The sequence below is a fragment of the Typopeltis vanoorti genome, chromosome 2 (genome assembly GCF_054136105.1).
Source record: "Typopeltis vanoorti isolate ZY-2024b chromosome 2, IOZ_Tvanoo_1.0, whole genome shotgun sequence".
In the NCBI taxonomy this organism is placed as follows: Eukaryota; Metazoa; Arthropoda; class Arachnida; order Uropygi; family Thelyphonidae; genus Typopeltis; species Typopeltis vanoorti.
Window position 1 is genome coordinate 32929263 of NC_143550.1, and position 16656 is coordinate 32945918.

General features: G+C 34.9%; 1 protein-coding gene across 5 annotated transcripts in view; it reads right to left on the reverse strand.

Moving 5' to 3' along the window:
- LOC150108908 (uncharacterized) overlaps nucleotides 1–16656 on the reverse strand; it is a 295478-nt gene that overhangs the window by 117132 nt on the left and 161690 nt on the right. For all 5 annotated transcript variants that reach the window (XR_016550111.1, XM_090410920.1, XM_090410911.1 and 2 more), the window contains exons 6-7: nucleotides 14479–14543; nucleotides 6558–6683 (exon numbers count right to left, since the gene is read on the reverse strand). Coding sequence is in view for 4 of the 5 variants with exons in the window: in XM_090410920.1 (XP_090267046.1) it covers nucleotides 6558–6683; nucleotides 14479–14543 (191 nt within the window). In the remaining variant the exon portion in view is untranslated. The remainder of the gene's footprint in view (nucleotides 1–6557; nucleotides 6684–14478; nucleotides 14544–16656) is intronic.

Here is a 16656-nt window from a genome sequence, read left to right on the forward strand (position 1 = left end):
ATGGTAAATAAATACATCCTGATTTCAAGATAAGAAAAATGAGGTAGCTACCTCTTTGTTTAGCCTTGGGCTGTGTCAGCTAAGAAACAAGGTTTCGGCAAGTTTAATTTTTCTTCTTTTGGTGTGCGTGTGTGATGTAGATGCCTAACAGCAGCAATCTTCTTTGCAATTAGTGTTAACTACTTCAACTCTCTCTCTCTCTTGATTTCTAAATATTGCATATTCTTTCTTTTAAGGTTACACGGTGATCAGCATTCATATTTATAGATTTAGAGACACAAAAACACAAGTGTTGAAAAGATTATTTCATTAATTATTAATAAAATACCACTTGACGTTTTGACCTGTGTATTGAGGTCAACATCAGAAGGATACATGCATATAGGGAACCGAGCTACATGCTCTAGCCTTGTATACCAGTAAACCTAATCTACATTGTTAATTAATCTTTTTCCTAGCCTGATCTCTAGTGATAATTAAATAAAATAACATCAAAAAAAAAAAAAAATACAAGGCTAGAGCACGTAGCTTGGTTCCCTATACACATGTATCCTTCTGATGATGACCTCAATACACGGGTCTAAACGTCAAGTGGTATTTTATTAATAAAATAATCTTTTCAACATGTGTGTTTTTGTGTCCCTAAATCTACAAATATGAATGCTGATCACCATGTAACCTTAAAAGAAAGAATCATCATAATCCATGGAGATGTGACCCACAAGCAGTGCAGCCTCTACAGTAAGCTAAAGATATGTGTTTCCTTGTTAACGAATCGACTGGCCTTTTTGAAACGATGTAAAGATAGCAACTTAATACTTAATTAAACTAAAGAAGAAGTTTAAATCAGCTAAAGCACTCCGTATTTAAGCCCGGTTGGAAGAAGCTTTATTAAGAGAACAAATCCATGAGGCACAAAAAAACCTAGCATCTACCCAAGCCAAAGTTCTACAACTTAATCCAGAAATTTGGGAGATTTTAGACAGGATCACACACGACTCGGCCAAGCACCGATTACTGAAAAACAAAGAAAAATTAATAATGAAATTTCAAGCACTACAACAACGGAAAAGCACAACGAAATCAAAGCCAATCACAAACCGACATCACAAGGAGCAGCCCATCGCCTACAAACGAAGTTAGGAGCAACCAACCACCATTGGACCACAGCTTGGTTATCAACCAATCAAACCACAATCTCACCTTAGGTGAACTCTCACTGCTGAAGAAAGGTCCAAACTACGCCATTGCTCCGAGGTCAGTGAACAAACTTGATATCATTTATCACATCGAGAGAGGTTTAAGATCCCTCCCCACCAATCTAGCTGATAAAATACGCATGGAAACATCGTGTATACTAAATTCAAACAAAAAACTAAGTAGCAACCTAAACAAAACTGAAAATCTGGCCCTTAAATCCTTAAATAATCACGAAAGCAGATAAGGTATTGCCACTGTCATTTTAGACAAGACAACATACATAGAAAAAATGAACCATTTGATATCAGACCGCAACACCTACCAGATGGTAAACTACAACCCCACAAAACGTATCAAAAAGAAAACAACTGAATTAATCAAATCAGTTCGCACTTGGCCGGAAGAAACAACAAAAAAAAAAATTAATACCTCATTATGCCCGCATGCCCAGAATTTATGGCCTGCCAAAAATACACAAAGCAGACACAACGTTACGTCCGATTGTTGAAGGAATCGACAGCCCAAATTATCACTTAGCCAAAAAATTAGCGGCCACACTCAAGGAATTGGTAGGTCAGTCCCCTTCCTACATAAAAAATACACATTTCATAAATAAAATTAAAAACATTACACTCAACAACCAAGATTTATTAGTCAGCTTTGACATAACTTCCCTTTTCACCAATGTCCTGATGAATGATACTGTCTTGCTCTTACAGAACATATTTCCACATGACATCATGACCCTCTTTGCCCGCGTACTCCGCTCTGGATATTTCGTGTGGTAAAACAATTTTTACCTTCAAAAAGAGGGTACAGCCATGGGCTTACCACTTTCTCCCCCCAATAGCTAACTTTTATATGGAAGACTTTGAGCAACGTGCTCTAGAGGCAGCATGCCTAAAGCCCAAAATTTGGCTCAGATACGTCAACGATATTTTTGCCATTTGGCCCCACGGCCGCGAAGAACTAAATACATTCCTTAGCCACCTAAACAAACAACACAAACGTATCCAATTCACCATTGAAATAGAAAAAAAAAAACAACTCTCTTCCTTTCCTAGACGCACGTCTTCCCTCTGGCTGTCTCTTCTACTCAGTCTACTGCAAACCTACACACACACACACACAGGCCAGTACATACACAAAAATTCTTACCACCACCCAACACAAAAACTAGGTGTCATAAGCACCCTTAAACACAGAGCTCAAACTATTTGTTCAAATGAACAACTCTAAACCAGGAATACAAGATCATCAACCAAACATTTATAAAAAAATAGATACAGTAAAAAAATTATTCACAAGATCCTCCACAGAGATACCAGTAAGAACAAAAAAGATTTGAAGAATGCTATTGCCATTCCTGAAAAAATAGACAGAACACTACACAAATACATCAAAACCACCTTTAAACCCCCGACTAAGTTAAGACACCTACTCAGTTCTTCTAAAGATCCTCTTCCACACCTAGCCCACCCAGGGGTATACAAAATACAGTGCACATGTAGCATACCATACATAGGAGAAACAGGGCGAACTATCCCAATTAGGAAAGACGAACATAAATGACACATTAATAAATACCTCCATTTTGGAAAAACCAGCCTTTCTGACCACGCACTCCAAACATACCACAGAATTAATTGGGAAAAATACCAAGTCGCTACACCGCACCAAACCCTGGTTCGAGAGAAAATTTAAAGAAGCTTATGAAATGCTCAAACATAACCCAAATCTAAACAAAAATGATGGCCTAACCATTCCAAGAATGTGGAGGACCCATCCACAACCTGTATAACAACCAAAACAAGTGGAAGAAAAATCCCACTACAAGAAGACAACTTGGCGAAGTGTTTTTTTTTTAAAAACATTCAACAGTAGCTGAAAGAAATCATATTATAACAATGAGAACTGTACAAATCCAGAAGAATATTAATACATGAGGACTTTAGCAGTTTATTGTATTGTATTTCATTTTTTTATGTTATTTTATTTAATTATCGCTAGAGGTCAGGCTAGTAAAAAGCGTTTTAGGAAGGCGAGATGATTCAGTTGTCTTGATAGCTTTAACTTCATTTTACCATAATGGCGTGCTTTACGTGTGATATCATCTCCATGGATTATCGTAATTCTTGTGGAAAGGCTTAGACATTGGTTAGGCATTTTTACTAAATAATTTAAGGAAATTACAACGTAAACTAGGATATACATTAAAATAAATTTTAATATACTTCAATATTTCGGCAACGTCATGTTGCCATTTTCAAGGAACTTAAGAACAAGACATGCATGCAGGCACAACAAACAGTAAGTGAGGAAGAAGCAGGAAGCTATTATTTCTCCTAAAGTCCTGATGGTGCCCCCTAGCGGGCAATGTTGGTATTCTTGGGCGATTGGGCTGAAGGGTCTTCTGATGTAGGTTTCCCAAATTTGAGGCAGTCTCATGCAGCCAAATTTGTTGAGGTTTGGATTGTTTCTTAGGGCTGAAGCTGATTCCATGAAAAGCTTTTCATATTTGTATTTACTACGGTGTATTATCATGGTTTCTTCCACCATATTCTATGGCAAGTATCCAGCGCATGGTCAGCAAGACCAGAGTGACTGTATTGGTGAAACCGGATGTAGTCCTTGTGTTCTGAAATTCTGATATTTGCTGTCCTGCCTGTTCGGCCAAAGTAGGACAGCTGACAGCTGCAAGGGACCTGGTATACACCAGGTAGGTCTAGGGGGGGGAGGTTGGTCTTTAGTAGAGCAGATAATGGATGCCAATTTTTTATATGGTCTGTAACAAGAAGTCATGTTTTTTTAGGATTTTTGTAATTTTTTCCAAGGTGCCTTGGATATAGGGTATGGTGATGGATTTAGAGTAATCCTTGTTGTGAGGGGGGGGGGAGGTGGTTTACTGGTTTCAATTTTTTTTTGGGGGGGGAAATAGCCATTGGCTGAGAAAGTGTTGAGAATGTGGTTTAGTTCTGTGGTTAGGGCATTGTCATTTGAACAGATAAGTTTAGCACTGTTGTGTAGTGTCTTAATGACTCCATATTGTTGGTGAATTTTCTATAGACTGAGAAAACCAAGGTTCCATCAGGCTGGTGGGTGACTAGCTAAGAAAGGAAGGCAGTTGTTTTTTATCTCTTCCAGGGTGAATTTGATTCTGGGGTGTTGGTTGTTTACGTGTGTTAGGAAGGAGAGGAGTGCATCGGAGCCATGTGGCCAAATAGCAAACACATCATCAACACAGCGAAGCATGTATCCTTCTGATGATGACCTCAGTACAGGGGTCGAAATGTGGTATTTTCTTAATAAAATAATCTTTTCAACACGTGTGTTTTGGTGTCGTTGCATAGTTAATAAAAGCTTAAAAAAAGTTGTTTGCAGATGATGTGAAGCTTGGAGTGGCAGATCAACTATATTAAAATTGCCAAAATCCCTTATGGATAGAGACTCATTACAGAGCCAAGATAATGCTACTGTGTCTGAGGCAGCCGACATGACTATTTTTAGATCATAGGAAACAGTTGAGAAATATGCTATGTGGTCAACTCAAAAAATAATCCACCTCCTAACATTTAACATAAGGATTCTTTAAACCAGAAAAGATCAAGCTGATGGAGAAAGAGCTAGAAAGGATTAAGTGGGATACAATAGGTATTGCCAAAACACGCTGGTCAGGAAAATGTGGTAAATTTGAAGAATGGAAAACTATTTTACTCAGGAAGAGAAGGTAACATCCACCAAGAGGGAGTCATAATATTAGTCAATAATCACTTGCAGAACTCCATCTTAATCATAGAACTACATGGTCCAAGAATTATAATAATTAGATTAAAAGGAAAAGAAATATGGATTTTTTTCATTTCAAAATTATCCAAATTTATGCTCCATATCAGTCACACAGAGATGAAGAATTAGATACTTTCTGCCAGCAACTATAGCATCTTACTGACAAAACAAATAAAAAGGGCATCCTAAGAGTAATGGGAGGCTTCACAAAGTTGGGAGATATGCACCAGATACAAAAGGTGTAACTGGCAAATTTGGAGTGGATGAATGAAATGAAAGACTGCTGGAATTCTGTAAACATAACAATCTATTCATCTCTAACACCATATTTTTCCATAAACTATCACACATGAACATCTCCAGATGGTATGATTAAAAATTGTATTATTTTTTTTTTTTTTATGTTGTTCCCAACTATAAAAGATTATTAGTAAACCTATAGTACATTTATACTGTGGGTGGGGTATGGATTTTATTTCCATTTTTATGAATTTTACGTATCTTACTTCCTGATCAAAAATACCTGGAAATTCTCAACCCGAAATGTAAGAATACTAAAGAAACCAGAATTTGACATTGATCATGAATTACTAGCTGCAAAAATAAAGTTGAATTTAAAAATAGCAAACCAAAGATCCTAAGCAATACTATTAAAATAACAAAATGGAAAGTAACTATACAAAACAATTACAGAAACATAATAGAAATAAAACTTAAAGAAAATAACCTTTGACAAAGTAGAAAACACACAGAAACAGAGCAAAGCAGTATAACAATTAGAGCAAATAATGAGCAGATAACCTTAGAAGAAAAAAAGAGCCACAAAAAATATTTTGAAGAGAGAAAATAGGGAGGAAAATAAGCAACATTATAAAAGACTGAAAAACAAAATAGATAGAATGTGCAGAAATCCTTGGTTGGAGACAAAGCAAAAACGTGTGAAGAGGCCAATAAAATGAATGATAGCAAGACTTTGTATATAAAATTATAAAAGAATTAACAAAAATACCCCAAAACAGACCACTAAATGAAATATAAAAATAATACTGAAACAATTCAAGAGATTAAAACATTTTAGAAAGAATATTACTAGATAATTTTCCACAGGGAAGACTAGAGAAACACAAATGAAGAGAACAGAAGCAGCACTGTTTATAATAAAAGAAATTATGAATGCAATAAACTAAATGAACTTGTCTAAATCATCTGGGATGATGAACTTCTACTAAACTATGAAAATATGGTTGCACAGCAGCCATCAATTTCCTGCTTTAACTTTTTAACCAAATGCTATATACAAGTGAAATTCCAGATGACTAGAAGACAAGCATTATAATACCAATTTTTAAAAAGAAAGATAAACAAAGGTGTGAAAATTATAGACCCATAACACTGCTAAGTCATAACCACACAATCCTCACATGCATTATACTATACCATACATCCTTAATTGATTGATTTTCTGACACAGAAAATCAATCAAGGATGTATGGAGTTCTCCTACTAGTTATTTAGCTTTCCACAACTCCAGAATAAAAGCATACATGATTGTTAATTATATAACTTCTTACCTTTATTGTTGAGTCACTAGATCCACTTACTAGTCGATTGCCTTCCAAATGTAAGCAGCGAACCGTTCCGGAATGACCAACCAAAGTCATTACAGACCACGGACTGTTTGTGCGAATGTTCCAAACCTTCCACAACAACAAAAAGGCTGTTTAACCAACTTTTATTCAGCAAGTCAATTACATTTACACTAAGTACCAAATTTTAATATTGCGCAGCATTATTCAGTTTAAAAGAAACATTTTATTATTTTGAATAGAGTAAATAATAAAAGCTAATCATGCTAACTTAATTCTCAAAAGTATGCTTAACTACTCATATTTATTAAAAGGATGGTTAACTACTCATATTTTATGATGTGCTTGTTTCGGAAGATAAAATGCATTGACATAAAATTGAGCATGCAACCAAAATGGTTGTATCAATAATCAAATGTAAGGTTATCACATAAAATGTTAAAAGGGAAAGGAAAATGAAGTTACAGTGAGTTTTAATTATTAAGACATTTAAGGACTATTATTTGCTTATGCTTGCATTACTAAAAAATATACTACTGTAAATAATCTTCTAACAAAAATTATAATAAAATAAGCTTCCTTCAAAATGGAGCTATAAAAGAATATGCTTTCAAAATGGAAATACAAACAAACTAGAAATGATTATTTTTATAAAAATATGTTTGTATACTGCCTTTACAATCCTTTAAACCTCAATAAGCTATTGTTTTTTTTATTGCAAGATGAAAATGTACTTTCATGTATTTTTTCTTTTAACATTCAATCCTTTGTAATCAAAGGAGTGGCAAACCATTCCTGCAAAACACAGTAGTCAATTGTCTACTTTAAGTCTGTAAAGAACTTGCATTTGATATTATGCTAATAGGAAACTTCTAGAAAACACTTACTCCTATATCAAATACAACCTGAAAATATGAATGAGCTGTGCCAGTTAGTATCAATGTATTTAGTATGAAATTGCAATAGTAGATCCAGTAGAATACGACATTGAAAAAAAACTAAGTATTCATATGTTTTGTTAAATTAGACTAGCAACAATCTTAGTGATTTCTGACCAAGCTAAGGATGAAAACTGTTGAAAAACACAGTTCTCATACCTGCATATTAGTTCATCCAAGGTTATGAAATATTAAAATATAAGCAACTCCCCACCATTCTATCCTATCATGAGCTTTTCCATACCACTGAGTTAAAATCATCTCTCTGATTTTCCTATAGTGCTTTTGAGTGTTACTTCTTGCAATATGACCTGTCCACTGTCATTTGGATCTTTTAACAGCTGTTACAATGTCATGAAATATTTAATTTCGTAACAATTTTTACTGCAATTTAAATTTTAGAACTGTGTATCTGTGGTTTTAGTTTAAGGAAGTCTACAGTTCTTAAAAACTGAACAATGCCATGTAAACCTGTATGAATTCCAATACCAAAGACCTGGAGAAGAAAACAGCAGCTACAGAGTGAATAATCTGAACAAAGAGCAAGGCGTCATCACAAGCAATCAGCAAATGCTAATTTAGATGAGAGATGAATTTCATCGCCTGGTGCGAGACTACCTCCCACTTACTGAAAGCCTAAAGTCACTTGAAACAGTACCATGTTTTGTATCTAGAACAGGGTTTCCAGACCAAGCACAATTTTATTTTAAAATACCAGAAAAATAAAAATAATAAACTAATAACCTAATATATTAGTAGTAATAGTATTAAGTACTTAATACAACAACCTCTTGTTGGTGAGTGTCACACACCTACATAGATGGAAACAGACAGACAAGAGATCGTTCAATTCATGAGTACAAACTCATAAATGAAAATAAAAAAACAAAGGGCTAAATGCCAAATTGTACTGCAAATACATTCTGAGTAAACTCTTAAATAAACTTGAAGAAAAAATAGATATATCTCTTTCATTTCATTTCATTTCCTTTTTTTTGAAGCCTAAATCTCCTGCCGCACTATGATAGAAGCAAACCAAGGAAGAGGGTATTGTTAGCAAATGAATCAATAAGTAGATTGTGCAGAAGGAATAATGTAGGATTTGTGAGTCTGTGTTTGATAGAAAGAAAGATATGAATAATCTAGTCTCTCAAGCAAAAATATGGAATATGGTAGTCAGTTCAGGAAGTAAAGGTAGGTGGGGGGGGGGGCTAAAAGGCTGTTATAGTTTCTATATACTAAAGCAAAAAGTATCAGGAACAAGAGGAAAGAGTTTTTGGCATAGGTTAGTGCAACCTCACCAAAAATTATAGGCATTAGTGAGACTTGGCTAACAGCAGATGATGTAGATATAGGGATAGAATGTGAAGGATTTAGTATGTTCAGGAAAGACGGAGAAGATAGGATGGGGAGAAAGGGCACTGCTAATTATTATGTGATGCCTCTGGGGAGTCCAAAGACTCATCGAGGGAGAGCACCAACTACACCAACCACCACCACTAGTATTTTCAGACAATCACCAACATCCATGGCAGGATTTGAACTCGCAGCCTTTTGGCTGGAGAGCAGACACACTAACCACTTGACCAACCAAGCCCGCAAAAAAAAATGCCTCAGCAAGGCAAATCTCATCCCTGATGCTCCCTCGAACCGAGTGTGCTCTTGAGAATGTTATTCGAGCATTAGCACTGCTACTACCTACTATAGATAGCAGATGAATTGCAGCCAAATAAAAAAGAGGATAGATGGGAGGGGGGCTGTTCATTTGAAGTAGTTCTGTGTGAGATCAAGGTCAGTAAGACAAAATATACACTTGAGTTATTGCTGGACTCTATATGGATGCCCCTAATGCAACACGTCATTACTTCTGGAGACAAGTGGCCAGTGTCAAAACAGAGACTTATCGAAAAGTATTACTCAAAACTAATTAAATTTGCCAATAAGATCAATTACCAGTCATTGTAGAGTAACATAAATTACTGATATTGTATGAATTATATAGTGTAAAAAAAAATATGTATATATTATTATTCGTGATGCGTCCAAGGAGTCCGAAAACTCATCGCAGGAGAACACCTATTGTACAACTCTTTCACCACACTACACTGAATCTCTACTACCAATCAACAGCATCTACAACCCACCACCACAGCTAGTATTTTTTGTCTGTAAATTGCGTGTTCTAAGGGCCGATTTGTCTGTATGCGGGATGAAAAACCTGAGTTTCAGGGAGAAAAAAAAACCTGCTACCTACGTATTAGATCAGAGATATAAATATGGATGCAAGTCAGAATATGTACAAATAGATGCTAAAATGTAAATATGAATATTAATACAAAATTAGAAATGTAAATGTTAATCAGAATTAACTCCTGGTAGGGTTGAAAAAAAAAAAAAAAAAAAAACATACACACACATATATATATACAAAGACAAGCCATACTACATTTCAAACAGTATGTCAAAGTGACAATGATTTGATCAACAGTTACTGGCCTGACTTCAAGTGAAAAGAATAAGCTATATTCTATTTATAACATCAGCAGAGAACAAATTCATATAGATAGTTTTAATACAGCAAAAGTGATAGCCAAATCCAAATTTAACAAGAGTGTTGTTGTTATATTAGAGTTAAGATCCTAGATTATTTACAGTCCTAATTTTGAGATACCCCTAGCAAACCATAATACACCTGTTTCCCCCCTTGATGGATGTGTATAAAGCCAAGTATTATGGGAAAAGTTCATCACCCTGAATAATTTTAACATCAGTAATAACTTTATTGATGAAAAAAGGAAATATTACAAGATTTAATGAAATAAATACAGCATATATAAATAATCAGACAATTTGTTTAATCAATCTGGTATTCATTTCAGTCACCGAGGCACCGTTAGTGAAACAATATTAAAATTGCAAAAACACACAAAATTACAAAAAACAGGCTAGCCTTAGTTGAGCTGCAGTCCTAAGTATTAGTTTCCCAAATTAAATACTACCATATTCATTAAGATTAGCTAATTTATTTTTTTAATCTGCTGCTGATTCAAAAAAAAAGTCTTTCAAATTTGTATTAGTTGTGGTGAGGCATAGTAGTTTTCTTCCATACAATTCTGTGCAAGGTATCCAAAGGCATCAGCTACATCTGTCTGACCATACTTATGGAGGCAAATACATTTCTTGTGTTCTTCTAGTAAAATCTCCCAGTTTGACCATAATATGATAAGTTGCAGGAACAAGGAACTTTGTAAACACCTGGAACAGAGAGAAAGGAGATAGCGGATCCTTAGGGGAGTGGATGAGGGCAACCAGCTTCTGATGAGGCATGAATGCAGTGCAGAGATTAATATTTTTTTTAGAGTTCTGTTTCTCTCTCTCTGTTCCAGGCTAGGTATTTTAAAAGTTCCTTTTCCTGCAACCTATCATATTATGGTCAAAGTGGAAAATCTGTTAACATCCACCTAGAAGTGCATAAGAAATACATCTGCCTCCATAAGTTGTAATGTGATCCCATCCTACAAAAGGTTATTAATAAACCTATAGTGCATTTGTACCATGAGTGACCAAAGGATTTTTTATCCATTTTTATCAATTATATATAGTCCACTATTAGCCTAGTGGCTATGCGCTTCGCAACTATATGCCTGGGGAAGGAGTGTCCTAGGTTCGATTCCCGACGCGAGGAGCTTAAGGATCTTCCTTAGCCATAGCCAAGTTAGCTAGTCTTGGGTGTGGACAGAAGGGTTTTCCCCCCAGTTTATCATGGGGTTTTTCATCCTGCAAGCAGGCAAACCAGCCCTGTGAACACACATGGATACAGTCAGGAATACTTAAGACAATCCCTCCAGCCATAGGTCTGAATTGTCAGCTATGCCGGTCCCAAGCTCGGATAAAAATTGGGGGGATTGAGGTGATGCCATACCTCCCTGTAAAAGGGACTCACGGCCGTTGAATCGCCATGTGGCTATGGCAATTAAGCGGGATGAAAGCGTGGATGAGATGATTGTGATGGTGGGATTGTTTAACCTCGACCACAGATGGCAGCACTATCGGCAAGATTTTTTTTTCTAAGTTGGTACACCTGTCATAAGCATCCATGTGTAAAATTACAAGTCATTCTATCAAGTTTGTTTTATACAGCTGTCGGAAGCCAAAGTGTTGTCTGTATCCCTTGAAATGGATAAAATTGAGTATTGTTACTAGGTGGGCTACTGTTTGGATTCTGGTGTAATGGTGAATCCAAGTCTCATCCACAGCAATAAATCGATGCAAAAATCAGTTTTATTCTTGTTGAAACGCTCCAAGCACTGTTAGAGATTTTCATGCAAGTGAGTTTTCGATCTGCTGTGAGCAAGCATGCTCCCATCATGAGCAAAGTTTTTCATTTGCAATTCTTCATGCAAAATATATCCTACATGTTCTTTTGAAATGCCTATCATCTCAGCAATTTCACGAACTTTGACTCACTGGTCATCCAACACCATATCATTAACTTGATCAATGGTTTCTGGTGGTGTTATACTTTTTTGACGTCCTTCACGTGGATCATCTTCAAGGCTGGTACAGCCATGCTTAAACTCGGCAGCCCATTTAATTGTCGAAAATGAAGGAGAAGAGTGCCCATAAACTTTTATGAACTTCGAATGAATTTCGTTGGCATTAAACCTTCTTTTACAAAGAATTTTATGCCCACACGATATTTTACTTACAAATTTACTTACATGATACTATAAGTAAAAACTATTTTTTCTGTATCTATAATGTAATTTGAGGTATAAACTATATTTAACTATACTAAATACAAAAACTTATCTTCTTCCACCATAAATGCATCCGACTCTGATCTCACCTTCTCGGTTACCGAGAAGGTGAGGTCAGAGTAATAAACAACACAATATATACAACTGAACTCCAAAAGCAGCACCACTTGTATTACTGAAAAAATGTAGCACAATTCATGACAAAAGTTACACTATACACAAAAGTGTTTAAAAAACATTTTTTTCTAGCACAACTTAAATCCACTGCCATGTTCTTCAGTGACTCTAGCACCGAAATGTGAAAGACTTTTTTTTTTAGAATCAGCAACAGATTTAAAAAATAAATTTAAATCTAATCTTAATAAATATGGTTGTATTAAACTTCCCAAGATTTGGGAAATTTTAATTTTTAGGCTTCCTGCCTGACAGCTAAAGCTAGCCAACAGCACCAATAGAGGGTGCTCCTCATAGGACTTAAGGCTTTCAGTCTAATCTTTTCAACTTATTGTTTTCAGCAATTTTGTGTGTGTTTTTGTAATTTTAATATTGTTTCCCTGACACTCTCTCAGTGACAGATGAAATATAGAATTGATTAAATGTGTTCAATTATTTATATGTGCTGTATTTATTCCATAAAACCTGATGAGTTCAAACCAGTGAAAAGCTAACCAATTGAAAAAGGAACAATTCATTCCCAAAAGCTATAAGTGATTTAAAAAAAGAATGCACTATATCTGGATCATTCCAGGATACTCAACATGACTAAACTCTACTAAAGCTTTGTTCTTTTCAGTAGTAGACATGCCTAGGCTTCAGCCACCTGTAGCTGGTAGTAACCTCCACTACTCTTAGGATAAGAACCCTCTGGATGACATAAGTGTATACAGTGTATACTGACTGTACATTGTATACACTCAGTATATAGTTTGTGTACTGCCACAGTATTAATACTAGTGTAATATAGCAGAAGTGTTTTGTGAATGGATTCACATTAAGGATTTATGATAGTGCTATCTTAAATGGACTTATGTTAGTAAGCAAAAGGCTGCAGCAACACACACAGCATATTACTGCAATTATTTTGTATATATGTAAATTGTTAGTGCAACCAAACTGCTTTTTTAAGCCCTGTACATCTGCTCTGGAGATTCAAGTTATTACTGTAAAATGTTAACAGAATTTATAGCTTCTGTTTTGATCTTGTGTTTCTGAGAAATCTCTATTAGAAAGGAGTTATTACAGTGCAAGATCAAGTATTATTTATAGCTGAAGCAAATTCCAGAAATACATTTTACTGAACAGTAAACTAATCAAACATTCTTTGTCAAGTTCTCTCTCTGAAGTGTCACTAAAGTAATAACAGTGACCAGCCACAGAATTTACATTTTGTTATATAAGAGGTCTAAATTTAATTTGCATTTTGAAAAATGAATAACTTTTAGAAAACTGCCTTAGTTCCTCACCTGCAGTTGTTATTCTAAAATAATATGCACGGACAAAATATTATATTCAACAAGCAATGAGCAACATACCGTGTTTCTCCGAAAATAAGACCGGATCTTATATTAATTTTTGCTCCAAAAGACGCATTAGGGCTTATTTTCAGGGGATGTCTTATTTTTTTCATGTACAATATGTACATTAGTATGTCCGTTACAACACATGACGTATTGAATTATGAAGATTCCTATTAGACACAACCACGTCCATTCGTTATCAAGTGCACACATTATCCGTGCGTTGTGTCTGTACTCTGATTGGTCATTCGGCAATAAGTCTCGAGTTCATCTGTTTATATAGGCATTTACCTCTCGTCCAAAGGCGCCCGCTTGGGTATTTACAAATACTTAATTATTATTTATATTATCATTTATTTTAAGTATCAATGTCAATAATATTATTATTTATATTTAATTATACATTAATATTATTATTTTATAATTCATTACGTCCATCATGTGGTGCAATGGACGTACTAAATGCTTCCATCTGGCTGACGATCTTAACTGGGGCTTATTTTTGGAGAAATACGGTAGTACTTGATCCTACATAAATTATACTTTCAAAGAATTTTTACATAAAATTTCAAATAATAATACTTGTACTATACTATTACAGCATGATCTAATTATGCATCGTTGCTTCAATGAACATTACCAAAATTCTCTAATAACTTTGCTACAACATAAAGTGCTGTGTTTAACTTACCTTAATAGTTTTATCTGATGAGCCACTTACAATCCTTGTATCATCAAACTGAACACAAAATACCCCTAATAAAGAAACAGGCTATAAAACTAATATGCTTTTAGCATTTTTTTAATTCAGCAATATCAAATATTATCATCATATATGAAAAAAGAGCTTTTAGAAAACTCTGAGTAATCTCACCTTAAAAATGTGTGGAGCACGTGAATATTTGACTTTTCTCGTATTGTATTATACTGTGTATTGTATAAAGAGGAACTAACTTACAGTAAATTTATCTGGAATGTTTAAGCAGTATATTAGGGATTAGTTGTAATTTTTAATTATCTTGCTTATGGTAGAAACCATGAAAAAAATTGGAGGCAAGTAACTCCAAAGAAATAAAATTTGAGTGGAAGGTCTGAATGTGTGCAATAATTGTCATGCAAGGGTTGTGCGCTAGAAAGCAACAGAGGCAATATTAGGTTGATTTATGAGCACTGCTTAGAAACAGTAGAATTAAAGCAAATCTTGCAGAGAATTAACCAAAACTGCAATAGTGCAAAATATATTAAGTGTAAACTTTAGATGGAAGTCATTGAAGGATATCATGGTGTTAGATTAGTTCATTTCCATATTTGAATATTATTCAAATATGGAAATTGTTTCAGTGCAAAAAGATTGCTTTGGGGTAAGAGAAATGGTACTTGAATCATCTAGAAATTAAAGATTTAGTTTAATTCTTAATCCAAGTAAGCAAAAAAGTTTGCACCTGAACTATTTTCAGGACTGGGGCAACTAGTATAAAGAAGCCTAATGACCTCACATCACTTACCTTAGTATCCCATAATGCAGAGCGCATTTCCTTCCCATAATACTATGCATTATCGGAAGGATCACTACCCAGGCCAGTTTCCCTGTTTAAGTACAGGGTTACCTCTCCAAAATCTCGTGTGATCACTCAGATCACCCAACAATGAGCGACCTGAGTGATCATTTAATTCAGCGGTGGTCTGCTCAGTGACAAGCTCCCCTACCACTAAGTAGAACAGCTCATATTTCAAGGAAAGCATCAGCCTAGGAAACCCTAATACAGGCCACCCCAACATGTCCAAATCTCTGGATGCTCAAAGTTCCTTAAGACAAAAACCTTAAGGGAGCAAAAACTCTGCTCCTCCAGAATCAAACCACCAACCAGTGGTGATTCAACCTTTATTGAGGTCTCATCAGTAGGAGTCAGACCCAGAGGTGATACTAAGATTGAAGTAATGCAGAAGTCATATTTTCATATACAAGTGCTAAAAGGTGGCACACCTTATTATTAAAATACTCTGGATTAGAAAAGTTATTGGAAGTTTTTTCATTGGTTATACTATAAATTAAAGATCCCAAAAAATGATATACTTGATTTAATCCTTTATCCAAGTGTAAGCAAACAAGTTTGCACCTGAACTATTTTCAGGACTGAGGCAACTCGTATAAAGAATGATGACTAATGACTTCACATCACTTGCCTTAGTAAGAGAAAGGGTAATTGAATCATCTAGAAAAATAACAAATAGCAAGTGACCTAGTAGGAGATAAGTGGTGAAAACAGCTGGCTTTCGACAGATGAATAAGATGTGGAAGAGGATTTTAATAGGATTTTCTTGATTGTATGTTAGGCACAGATTTGGATTTAAAAAGTACTAGCATCAAAATCTATAGTGATTCTATGGTAGAAGTAAGGTAGGATAAATTAGATTAAGGAATATTTAATGTAGGTTAGATGAGAAGAATGAATATATTTGCTCTGGCTAGAGTAAGTGATATAAAGTTATGTGTACAGAAGAAGAAAAAAAAATCCAGGAGGTATTTATATTTGTGGGAACAAATAATCTAAAGCTGAATTTGTTCAATGACTACAGGAAGAATTTCTGAATCTTATACTAACTGCTAATTTAAGTCAAAAGTTAAAAAACAGTAAATTTTATTAATATAATGTACAGATTTGATATAGATAAATACATGGTCAGAACAATAGCAGTTTACTCGATCTTTAAGTAGGTTATGTGCTGCACGTGATTGAGATCTATCAATTTATGTGATCAGTTGGTGGTTTCTTAGACAAGTAAGGCCATAAAATCCATAATGTTTTTAAAAGGCTTAGAGATGCCACTTAAAGGAGATTATTTATGGTAAGTTACTGGATGTGAATAT